The following is a 13,130-nucleotide window of genomic DNA, read 5'->3' on the forward strand; positions in this document are numbered from 1 at the left end:
TCGATACGATAACGATATGAAATTTTTTTATATCGAAAGTTCGATATATCGAAATTCGATATATCGAAACTTTCGATACGATAACGATATGAAATTCTTTCATATCGATATTTTCGATACGATACACGATACAACGTTTTCGATACGATATATCGTATCGACCCACCTCTAGTCGAATGTTGTATTAGAACTTGTGAGAATTTTGAAATGCGAATGTGATTACATGGGATTGTGTTGAAATGTTGCGATGCTTAGACTTGGACTTTTGAACCTAGCATGCTTTAGCTATACGATCACAGCACTTTTACCAACAATAGAAACGTGGAATGACTAGTATAAGGCCGTTAGTGTATGTGGGGATTCGACGAAACGCGAATGGAAAATGCACGAATAGTTATCTTAAGGACGAGAGCCTTGGACACGACGCTACCTTTGTACCATCGCCGTTTGACTTTTATACACTTTCGCAGCACCATTTGAGATCACACACTTTCTATTCTTTTCCACCCTTGTGACGGTGCTGACTTGTTCCTTTCCCCTTTTGTAGATGGTTCAACCCTATCACGCCCTTATGCGTCGCCGTTACGCTAAGAATATGAACTTTCCGGTGGAACGCTATAGAGAGCTGGAATGGGACGGAGAGCAGTTCCTCCTGAACTTCGTCACCGATTTCTACGGTCATTGGTTGGACGCTTACGCGTACGGGACTACCCATCACGAGGGAATCATGCGACTTATCCACATACTGTCTTACCCTTGGAGCGAGTGGACCGCTCAAGCCTCAGTATCCTACACTTGGTTTAGCCCGCCCAAATACACGCCTCGAGGAGACTTCGTCGGCCTAATAGGAGTCTTACTTCCGGCCATGTCTGCCGCCGTTGACGGACCTCCACTCCATCCGCCAACGCAAAGGTACTCGCAAGGAGCAGCACGTCAGATCAAGTATCGCGGTGACGAGGAGCCGCACGTTGCCCGCGTTCCCCGTAGAAGGACTCTTAGGATGCGCGTTTTGGCCCCTCGAAGGATCATAAGAGAGGCCGAAGAGATGCTTACCTCGATTCCTTCGCCCATAAGCGACGAGAAGAAGGACGAGGAGATGGGACCGTTCGAGAAAGGAGAGAGTTCGAACGCGGAGAGTGTCGGAGAGTCAGAAGAACCCGAAGAGGTCGAGGGCGGAGATGTCTAGTGCTCGAATAGAAATTTTGTTTTCTTTTCCCCATGTTTTTGAATTCTAGAACTTCTATTTATGTTGTTATTTTCTTCCGCGATTGTATCGCTCTTTGCCATTCATTGTACCAAGACCTTTTGAGATCACTTTTTGAAATTTAATGGGGAATTCGTACCTTTCATTTTATTATCTGGTAATGAAGCCGTCTTCACTCCTATCCATCCTTATTGCGTGAATATACTTGCTCGTTCTATTATCTTCCAAGTGTTTCCACCTTATGGTGCAACCTTATTATGTTCTCTCTTGCACGACTAAATTCCTTACAACTGTTATTGTGTGGTCTTTCTTTAGACCCTGCTTGTAAATGAGTTAAAAATTTCTTTTCTTTTCTTTCAAAGTACCCTATCGCTACCTTGAGTTTTAAATAAGTACGCTAACAACTCGAGTGTAATGAATCAGAATGCCACCTAGACGCAACGCAAGGAACGAGGAGCTTACCTCCCAGGCTTCGTTGGAAGAAAGTGTGACGCAACCAAGGCCCCGTCACCACCACCACCACCACCTCCACGAGTAGATAGGGAAGTCGTGAAACTGTTCCTTTACCAAAAGCCTCCTACCTTCGACGGGATGGGTGAACCTGCAAAAGCTGAAACTTGGATACGTGCCTTAGAGTTAGGGCTGGCAAATCGTGCGGATTGGGTCGTTATCGGGTCAACCCGATAACGACCCAACCCAATAAGGCCAAACCCGAACCCAACCTGTTAAGGAAACCCCAAACCCGAACACGAACCCAACCCGCCACCTTCAAACCGGGACACGACCTGGACACGACCCGAACACGATAACGACACGAACCACTTTGGGTTGACCCGACACGATAAGAACACGATATCGACCTGGACACGATAAGAACACGATATCGACCTGAACACAATACCTACACGAACCACTTTGAGTTGACCCGACACGATAACAACACGACAACAACCTAAGCACGATAACAACACGATTACATATTGCTTCACAAAATGATCAAGACTTTAAAAAGCCATATAGCATGAAGATGTTCCATTTTAAACAACAAAACTCTAACAAAATCCAAAAAAACCCAACAAAATACATAATTTTTGTTCCAAAACCCAACAAAAAAATTTGAAACAAGATAAAAGAACTAAAGAAGTAAAAAGAACAAAACAAAAAAGAGTGAAAATACTAATAATTAAATTAAATTTATTAAATCATAATAAAAAGAATATAATAGTAATAAAATTATATTATAAAATTATTTGTTGATTAGTTTTGCTAGTACGTAATATCTGAATTAACGTTTTGTATCTATAAGTATAAACTTACTTTTCATAAATTTATTCAAATTATCCTTTTATTCTAAACACTAATTGATTTAGTTTTATTTTTTACTTGGATCTCTCACGTACATTGTATTTTATTTCATTTCTTTCGACTACTTTAATTTTTGTAATTTGAAATATAATTTGAAGCTTGTAATTTCAAATATTTTCTATATATTATAACACATGAAGAAATATGCAAAGTAGGGTCATTACATGGTCATTTAATATTATTATCCAAAATTACATGAATGAAGACATAATTATATATTTTGAATATATTAACTAATATACTTGAAGTGTCACATGCCTAGACGTTGATAGCAACAACCTTCTATCGTCGAACTAGCTCTTATGCATCATTTGATGCACTATAATATATAACAGATTATTAATCATAAATTCATTTTCTAATATGGGTCTAAAATTTGTTGTGGTTTATCATAATATTTAAATATATCAATTTATATAGCAGTCATATAATTAAAGGATATGTTACAACTTACATGTTGGGTTCCACATGTTATCATCATACCATCTCTATTATGATATTATTACGCACTATGAAAATAATTATAAAAGTAATATTAAAATAATACAGTAATGAAATATTGAAAATATTGTGATTTATCATATAGTATACTAATAATTTTTCATGATCTTATCAATTTATGGAGCAAGCGATATACATTTGAATGTTGTATTACTATTATATGTGTTGAGTCCAACAATGTCTCATCATTGAATGACCCATATTATAATGTTAATAACTTTAGATAGAATAATCAACTATAATATTATTTTCAAAATTAAAAGTTAGAAATTATTGATAAAATATCAATGGTTTCAAAAATAATATGAGAGAATTTCCTAACAAAAAAATGTTTTCCTAATTTATACTTTGTAAAAAAAAAAGTAATTTATTTATCTTTATATCATTGTGATAGTTTAAATAAAATGAATAAAAAATTATTCCATTATTATTCTATTAAAATACTATGGATGGTTATTCTCTCTAAAATTTTATCTTTTAATAAGGGTCTTGGTACATATTGTATAACAATACAAATGAAAAATGAAAAATTATAAATAAGGTCAAATTAGTCACAAAAATATGTAATTAATGATGCTATCTAATCAAAATAAATTAATATTATCCTTTTTAAAATTTGAATGGCATTTTGTGTATACAATTTTTGCAAATTTATCTTTACTCAAAATAAAAATAATAATATTAATTTTTAACGGGTTACCCGACCCGACCCGCATCCAACCCGATTTTTTCGTGTTCTTAGTGGGTCGACCCAATAATGACCCGTATCCAATAAGACTTGATCCAAACCCAATAATTTCGTGCGGATTCATGTCGGATTATCGTGTCATATCAAAAATTGCCAGCCCTACTTAGAGAGCATCTTCAAGACATTGGTGTGCAACGATGCGGAGAAGATGATCTATGTGACGCATCAGCTGACCGGGTCCGCCGATTTTTGGTGGGACACTAAGTTAAAGACCATGCCCCAGGATCGCATAGACGAGATGACTTGGGAGGAATTCAAGACTGAGGTCTACGACAAATACGTACCCAAGAGCTACCGCAAGGCGAAAGCAGCCGAGTTTCACAACCTCTCCCAAGGACGTCTGTCCGTGACCGAATATGACCGCGCACTTTGTGACATGACCCGCTATGCGCCGGAACAGACGGATACCGATGAAAAGCTGGCTGATAAGTTTCGTGAAGGCCTTAGGCATGAGATTAGGATGGCATTGGCAGTCCGCGGAACCCTTACATACACCGAGGCGCTAGCCCTCGCACTGGACGTAGAGGCAGCAATGCCAAAGGAGAGGAGCGCGGGGAACGCCGCCATGACATTACCCCCGCCACGTCCTAACCATGATAAGAGGAGATGGGAGGAGAGTAGGATTCACTATGACAACAAACGATACCGCCCCACTCAGAATAGGCCGCCGTACGGAGGAGGACAAACTTCGTTCAATCCGAGGAGCGACCCCCGTGCCAGGCCACCCCAGTGTAGCGTTTGCGCCAAGTACCATTTCGGGGAGTGTAGAGGACCGAACTCGAATAGGTGCTTCAACTGTGGAGGGAATGGTCATTTCTCGAGGGAGTGTCCGAGCAAGAATATGGGGACCGGGTCGAGGCAGAACCATCAGGGTTTTCGTCAGCAGCCGAGGGCGCCACCTACGGGCTCGGGAGCAAACCAGGATCAGCCACTGCGGCTGCAGCAGCCTGTCCGCCCAAGACTTCCCGCCCCGGCTAGAGCATACGCTATAAGTCAGAGAAGCAGCCCAAGATCGAGCAAGGGAAGCCCGAGAGTGGAAATTTAGCAGGTATAGGCGAAATCCTCAATACCCCTATCGTTGTTTTGTTTGACACGGGCGCATCTCATTCGTTCATCTCTGAGTTATGTGTGCATACCTTAAGCTTGCCTACTAGGAAGTCTGAACATAGGATGATGGTGTCCTCACCAGTAGGAGGGATAGTAGAGATTTCCCGTTTTTGCACGAACATAGAAATCACGCTAGGAGAGCTTAAACTAGTTGCCTACGATCTGCGAGTTATGGCGATGAGAGACGTTGACGTAATCTTAGGAATGGACCGGTTAACCGCGAACTTTGCGACGATTCGCTGTAAGGAGAGGCTAATAACCCTACAAGCCCCGGGCACGAAACCCGCCGTGTACCACGGAATCTCGATGAACCGACGAATCGATATAGTCTCCGCGTTACAAGCCACCGCCATGTTAAAGAAAGGACGCCCGGCCTACCTTGTCTATCTCCACGGAGAAGAGAAGGAGGAAGCGAGGCTTGAAGACGTTGCCGTCGTACGAGATTTTCCCGACATTTTTCCCGAGGAGTATTACTCAATTTTGGGAGTATTACTCAGTTTTGGGCTTACAATTGAAATAAATGGGCCTTTTCTTGGTGTTTTTAACTTAGAAACGAAATTTGGTTGGATGCCTTTATCATCGTATATAAACTTCAATAATATTGGATACATACATTGTAACTCAAAAATATAAATTGGATGTATGCGTTTGCTTTAAATAATCTAATAAAGTAATAAAATAAAAAATTAAATATTTATAAAATGAAGTGATAATATAAATTGAATTAATACATTAAAATCCAGCAACATCAACAATGATTAATACTATATAAATTACTGTTGTTGATGAATAGCTGATCAAGTAGCTAGCTAGACTAGGCCTGCTTAACCGGTTCTCCGGTTCTCGGGTACCCGGAATCGGAACCGGAACCGATTGGGTAATTAAAGAACCAGAACCGAAGAATCCGGTTCCGGTTCCGGTACCGGTTCTAATGTTTTCATAAATTCCGGTTCCGGTTCTACCCGGAACCGACCGGTTCCTACCCGGAACCGAATAATATATATTAAATTTAATTATTTTTTTTACTAAAATTGAAGTATAGTAATTAACGGTAATTCATTTATTATTATCAAGGTTGGTTTTGATTCTTTAGTATTACTGAATGTATTCCTTTGCTACTTTGATATTGCTTAAAATAAATGCTACTCTTGGTTTGACAATATAATTTTTCAATTTATGTGTTTGGATCATTATTTACCATTATACTTTGAGTTCTTTAAACAAAAATAATTTTAACAGATCATGAAAGCTCTTAGAGGAGTCAAGGTGGAGGTTACCAATTGAGGAAACATGCGAAAGAATATACCGTAATTCTGGTTTGATATCACATACAACTCGTGGGCTAACGTGAGAATCATATTTCTTGATACTAAGTGGAGATAATGTAATTGTTGTTATATATAAGTTAAATCTAGATTGGTGTCAGATTAAAATTAGGTAAATAATAAACAACTTTTCATTAATTAGTATACTTAAATTAAAATTAAAACTACAAATCGGTTCCGGTTCGAAACCGGTACCGGCCGGTTCTTATCCGGTCGGTTCCAAACCGGAACCGGACGGTTCCGGTTCCGAGATTCATGAGATTTTGCAACCAGGTATCCGGTCACTGGATCGGGTAGAACCGGAACCGACCGAATAAGCAGGCCCAAGCTAGTCAGTATGTAAGTAATTCGCTTATGTTAAAGAAGTTAGTCAAATTGACTCAAATCCATGTCTTAATTAGATAAAATAAGTTATCATCATTCTCTGCTGTCAAGTATATTTAATTAAAACTATTCAATAAAATCGAAAAAAAATGTATGTATATACCTGTTGATAAACATAATCTTATTAATAGTTATTACGAAAACAGGTCGTCTTTAACACTTTTTCTCAATATAGACAAGCTCCGCCCCACTCCATCAACTGGCAGTAGGGGGGCATAATAGCATTTTAACTGGTAGCAATAATCATCAATAAATATCTAAAACTTTTAAAGAGCTAATTGTCTATTTTTATTTTTCTATTCCATCCGTTCTATTACAGTGGAGACATTTCTTTCTGGCATGGAGATTAAAAAGAATTGTGTTTAAAGAAAAAGATAAAGAGATGAAGGTAATTATTCAAGTTCTCAATTACTAATCTCTTTGCTAGTTTTATATGCAAGAGAAAATAGTTAACCAATAATTTAAAGTAGTTAACCAATAATTTAAAGTTGTTCAAATATTCAAAATTAGAGATCGATCCATTAACCTCTGATTAAGAAATAATGTCAGGATTATTTACTTTGTTGTATAAATTATTCATTTATCATGTTTAAATTGACATACTACTAAAATAAATAGTGAGACCATGCGGATATATGTAGTATTTAATTTGGTGACGCCGCCTCTTAATTATTAAGGCAGTTAGCTTAGTCTTGTATAGCTACAACAAACTAATGATACATAGCGGCGATATTATTACAACCTAAGTTAAACTTTATGCATTAATTGACAATTAATCCAAAATAAATGATAAATCAACCTGGCCGAAAAAAATCGCCTCAAATTTTGACAAATTTTTATTTTTTTCCTTTATCTAATTCATCTTTAAGTTTATGAACATAATAGTTAGAACCGAACCCATATTAATGTGTATAATTTATTACATAGGCAAAATAGACCAAGGTACTTTCTGCTCACTAAATTATAACCAAAACTATTAAGAATAACTATTAAAATTTGATCAATATCTTATTTTAATGCAAATATAATATTAACGGCTGCGCATGCCAGCCCATTCTAGACCAAGCCCATGACGAAAGTAGGCTAGACGGGGCTGAATTTCTTTCTATAAATTTAGACTCAATCCAGCCCAAGCTAGGTTGGGTAACCCATAAAATTATTGTTTTATCAATTTTTTACAAAAATATCATGTATTTTTAGTTGTTTTTTTTATTAAAATTGTGTTACTCCAAAGTAAAAATAGTTTTATTTAGAGAATTAAATAATTTATATTCCAAAAAAATTCTAATTTTAATTGTATTTCATTTTTATTTATTAGATGATTTTTGAGTCACGTTAAATATTACTCCCGTCGTCCCATAAAAATAGACACTTTTGGGATGACACGGGTTGATGCAAAATTGGTAAAATATGAGAGAAATTGAGAGAAAAAGTGGTTGGAATATTAGACGAGAATGAGCTCCACTTCATTAGAGAAAAAAAATTGCAAATATAGAATGGACTATTTATATGAGACGGATGAACATTAAATATGTATATTTAAATTTATCTTACTATAATTATTTTTTTAAAAATCAATTGCAAGGAGATTTTGAAAAATATATAAATAATTTGACTGAGTATAATTTAAACAAGATTAAAATATAATTTGTGGGTCATATTTGAGCCGGTCTTGGATTGAAGTAGGTTAGTTCTATGTTGACAAATATTAATGCTTACCATCCCTACTAAATGAGCTTTTTAATGCATAATTAACCCGCCAAACTAATTTTCATTTTGTGATCTATAAATAGCCCTAAAAAATGGAAAGTATAGCATAACCACAACCAACATCATTTGAGTTTTCCAGCAACAAAAGGTTTTTATTCAAAGAAATGAGTTGTGTAAGCATGAAGCTCCCTTTGATTGATTTGAGCAACCTAGGAGAAGATGATTCTCCAAGGTGGGAATCAACCAAAATGAAAATTCGAGAAGCCCTTCAAGAATATGGGTGTTTTGAAGCTACATTCAATAACATTATTCCTCTTGAGTTGAGGAAATCAGTTGGTGATGGGATTCGACAAATTTTCGATCTCCCTTTAGCCATCAAACTACTTAACAAAAATTCACACAAACCTTTCCATGGGTATGTTGGCCAAAACAATTTCATTCCACTCTATGAAAGTATGGGCATCGATGGGGCCCTCTCGTCTCACGCAGTCGACACTTTTGCCAACCTCATGTGGCCCGATCAAGGCAATCCCACTTTCAGGTTTGATCGATATGTACTTCAAAACCCTAATATGAAGTACTCATCCGTTTTTGTTTTGATTTATTAATTTTACCATCTTGATGAACCAATTTTAATGATAAAAAAGATTAATATTTCATTGAACTTATATAATAGTTTTAGTTTTGTTATAGTACTAATACTTAGTTTCATTTTTACATCGATGTTGAATATTTGTTTATGTTTATTTGCCAACATCAACTGGTGATTCAGTGGGGTGCATTATATTTGAAGTGGTCAACCTACTTTTAATTTTGACTAAACACATTTTGCATTAAGACAAATTATTTCCGTCTTGATTGTACTATTGTAATAGCAAGGATATACATCAATACTGTGAGAAACTGTCTGAACTGGACAAGATTGTGAGGCGGATGATAGTGGAGAGCCTTGGACTAAAAGGCTACACCGACGACTTCATCAATTCCACCGATTACGTCTGTCGATTCCAAAAATACGAGGCGCCTCAAACCCCTCACGCAACGCTCGGGTTACTTCCCCATATGGACAATAACATTGTCACCACATTGCATCAACTCAATCATGTTAATGGTTTGCAGATTCTTACCAAAGATGGCAAAAATTGGATCCCTGCAGATCCAACATCGCCCGATTCATTCGTCGTCATGATTGGTACCTCTTTCCATGTATGTTACTACTATCCTTTCCTCGTTAAAAAAAAATAATCTTTTTTTCCAATTATTTTATTTTATTTTACCACTATGTGTTCGTCTTCTACTATTGAGACTATTTTTTTTAATAGTAATAATAATTTTTTTTTTTGCCTTTTTAATTATAATGAATCTCATATTTCATTTCACCAATACACGTTATTTACAGGCATGGACAAACGGGAGACTGCATGATCCGTACCACAGGGTGGTGGTGAGCGGGGATGAAGCTCGATACTCTATCGGATTGTTTTCAGTTCCAAAAGAAGGGTGCATGGTTAAGACTCCGGAAGAGTTGGTTAACGAAGATAACCCGTTGCTCTACAAGCCTTTTGATTACTTCAAGTTCATTGATTTCATGTCCACAGATGCCGGTAGAACCTCTCCGGATCCTCTCAAGGAATATTGTGGAGCCTAAACTCGTCTCCATGCATGATTCTCAGCTTATGTATATGCTTCTTCCAGTTTTTAATTTATAGTTAATTTACTGCTATAATAATAGAAGCTTTGATGCTTCAAATAAAGGTGATAAGCTCATTTCTGGGTTTCTTTTGTCGGTTCTTTTCCCGAATCGCGAAAGAAGAGTCGAACCGCATATTATATATTTGAAGTTTGTATCCATTCATAATGTTAAAAAACATCCTCTTACTCTCCAACGCTCTCTCCTTTTAAAAAATTTATTTTCTCATACGAATGACATTATATTGAGATTTTGATATTTTGTACTCCCTCTGTCCCGTCCCGTCCCACAATAAAATATCTATTTCACTTTTACCATAGACAGATTAGATCCCACATTGCACCAACTTATTTAGTTCATATTTTATTATAAAACTAATATATATAAGTGCGACTCATATTTCACTAACTTATTCAATAAACTTTTCTTTACATTTTTTATAACCAGTTTCATAACCAAATATGAATCCTATTCCGGAGTATATAAAATTAATATGGAAAGGCCCTATCACCACCAACAAAATTATACTCGTACACGGACAATCTATTTGTTTTTTTTTATTCTTTTTTTAAATTAAGCTGGAATAATTTTATTAAGTATTTTAAAAATCATTGGTTCCGCCGTGAACCATATATAGGTTTATTTGGTGTTTTAAAAACAGGACCAGCCAGTTCGGCCTTGAACCAGTAGGCAGTTCGGTCAAATTCAGCTCTAAAACTGTAGGTTGATGCAAAACGTATAGAGAAAACAGACTAAACGGAGAAGTAACCAGAGAAACCCTAGTTTCTATGAAAAACGAAATATTATTATAAAAATTCAACTGCGGCCAAAAACAAAAACAACGCTACTTATAAGTATCTAGAAACCCTAGAAATTCAAAAGGAAATAAAACGCTAAATAGAAAATTAAAATTAAGTCCGAAAAAACAATAAAATGTCGTATTCACCCCCTAAACGATGTCAAATGGCCAAAATCCATCGTTCATCGTCGCGATGGTGTCACGATGAGTTCGATTCTGAATCGTGATTCAAAAGCACCGTGTATTATTACCTACTATATTTTTTATTAGTGATATTCGCAATTCATTCATCGTTATTACCTACAATAAATAATTAGTGATATTCGCAATTCATTCATCCATTTATTACTACCTACTATATTTTTTTTCTTTCAACGTTAATTATATCTCGTATTCTATAAAGAGTAAATTGCCGAGAAAATCATGAAATTTTGTCAAATTATGTGTCTGATAATTTTTTTAAATAACTCAGAAAAATCATCAATTTTTGTAACAATCTTCTATATATATATGACCATATTTTTTCAATGTAAAATACTCCAAATCAACCTAATGGTATTTTTCAGCTGATTTCCACGGGATAATTTATCAGAATTTGACCAAACTTCGTGGTTGTTTTTTAATTCACCTCTACAAATAGTCAACTAAGAAAGTTTATTAGTAATTGTTAGTTTAAATGTTGAATTGATGTGATGCTATTTTTTCACCAAATTATATAGAATCAACAAACAATGCATGAAATGTGAAATGTAATGTTGATTGCAGGCATGGAGCAATGGTAGGATATACTGTCCCCTTCACAAAGTGGTGGCGCGAGGAATGAAAGAAAATATTCTATTGGCACATTTTCATTTGTTAGGGGAATAGTGGAAGTACCTCAAGAATTGGTGAATGGACAAAAATCCACTCCAATTCAAACGTTTCAACCATTTGGATTTTCTTGACTACTGCTGTGAAGGGGGCCCCAAGATGTACGGAGCCATTCAAAGATACTGTGAAGAAGAGTCGAACCGCATAGAATCCTAGATCGAACCCGCCACCCATGGAGATATAGGGACTATGTTTTCTTCTTGTTGAATATATGTAGACTATTATTGCTTGAGCCTGATTTAATTTGTGTCTGGGCCTTTTATCCTTATTGGACTTGGCCCAGAAGCCCAGCTGCTTCCCCTTCTCACTTGGATGGCTACCACGTGCCTCTTCACTTGGATCCTGCTTCCTGGCCGTTGGATTGAGGACTTGTGTGGTGTGTTTGTTTATGTGAGAGCGTGAGCCGTTTCTATTCTCATTCTACACACTTCTCTTTCTCTCTCTACTCTCTAAAAACTCTATGTCTTCTCTCTGCTTCTCCGATGGCTTCTCCGGTTGATTCCTTGAGATTCTTCACCACTCTTGTATGATTAATCTAGCGTGAGTTGTTGAGAAGGCAACTTCTTCGGTTGCTTAGTGTCCGTGAGAAAACTAGGGTTTCTTCTCTGAGTTTGGGTGTGGTGAGCTAATCCGGTGTGAAGGGGCGGTGCGGTGAAGGTAGTGACGGTGTGAGGGTAGACTCCAGTCGATTCATCGGCGCTCCCTTGGATTCGGTTCTAGTTGAATAGATATGGGCTATGTGGCGGGTTCTGAGCCATATTTTGTGATCTATTCTACTTTGCTTTGTTTTCTCTTGTTACTAGTTGTTTAAGGTCCGCAAGGATCTTGTGTTGTTATACTAACAAGTTTCTTGAGTGTGCAGGTGTACCAAGAGGTCAAGATTACTCAAGAACCTTACCTAGAACTAGTTACTGTAATTGTAATAGTTGTGAGGGATTTTCTTTGTAATCTGTTGTACTTATCAGTCGCGTGGTTGGAGTTTGAATGAAGAACAAAGAGGTCTTGGTAATTAGTGAATTCGTCCTTAGTCTGATCCCTACACTTCTATTAGTAGTATTTTAATAAGTACCACTGTTCGGCGGTTCTTTCCCGAATCATATCAAGAGTGTTGAACCGTATTTATATGTTCCTAGTTTATTTATTTAATGTTAAGTTAATATAAGCAAAAATTAAAACTATTCTCTTTCCTTTAAACATCTCTCTCTCTTGAATTTTCAAATCCTATTTACAAGTAATAGCTAAAAGTCTTTTATTTATATACTACCCCGCCGTTCAAATTAAAGAATTTTCGAATGCTAGATATAGATATGACAATGAACTATACAAGAAAAACAATGACTAAGGATGCTTTTTGCTAATCAACTTTACAATTAAATTTATGTCACATGGTAATGATCGCTGCAGATTAAAGTGGCTCCAATATTTAA

The 13,130-nt window shown here is 36.4% G+C and overlaps 1 protein-coding gene across 1 annotated transcript; it reads left to right on the plus strand.

Moving 5' to 3' along the window:
* The first annotated feature begins 8,470 nt into the window (after nucleotides 1–8,470).
* Nucleotides 8,471–10,230, plus strand: LOC125204847 (putative 2-oxoglutarate-dependent dioxygenase AOP1). Its single transcript, XM_048103592.2, has 3 exons — nucleotides 8,471–8,885; nucleotides 9,220–9,550; nucleotides 9,744–10,230. Exons 1-3 carry the CDS (start codon nucleotides 8,509–8,511, stop codon nucleotides 9,990–9,992), a joined length of 957 nt encoding a protein of 318 aa, XP_047959549.2. The 5' UTR covers nucleotides 8,471–8,508; the 3' UTR covers nucleotides 9,993–10,230.
* The last annotated feature ends 2,900 nt before the right edge of the window (nucleotides 10,231–13,130 follow it).

Source organism: Salvia hispanica, chromosome 6, assembly GCF_029641045.1.
Source record: "Salvia hispanica isolate PSC_SH4W2 chromosome 6, Shi_PSC_v1, whole genome shotgun sequence".
Classification (NCBI taxonomy): Eukaryota; Viridiplantae; Streptophyta; class Magnoliopsida; order Lamiales; family Lamiaceae; genus Salvia; species Salvia hispanica.

Excerpts from the sequence above, each read along its gene's own strand:
- LOC125204847 (XM_048103592.2), top strand. The coding sequence starts at position 8,509 with ATGAGTTGTGTAAGCATGAAGCTCCCTTTGATTGATTTGAGCAACCTA. Across the intron at positions 8,886-9,219 it reads CAAGGCAATCCCACTTTCAG|CAAGGATATACATCAATACT; the intron begins GTTTGATCGATA and ends CTATTGTAATAG. Across the intron at positions 9,551-9,743 it reads TGATTGGTACCTCTTTCCAT|GCATGGACAAACGGGAGACT; the intron begins GTATGTTACTAC and ends CGTTATTTACAG.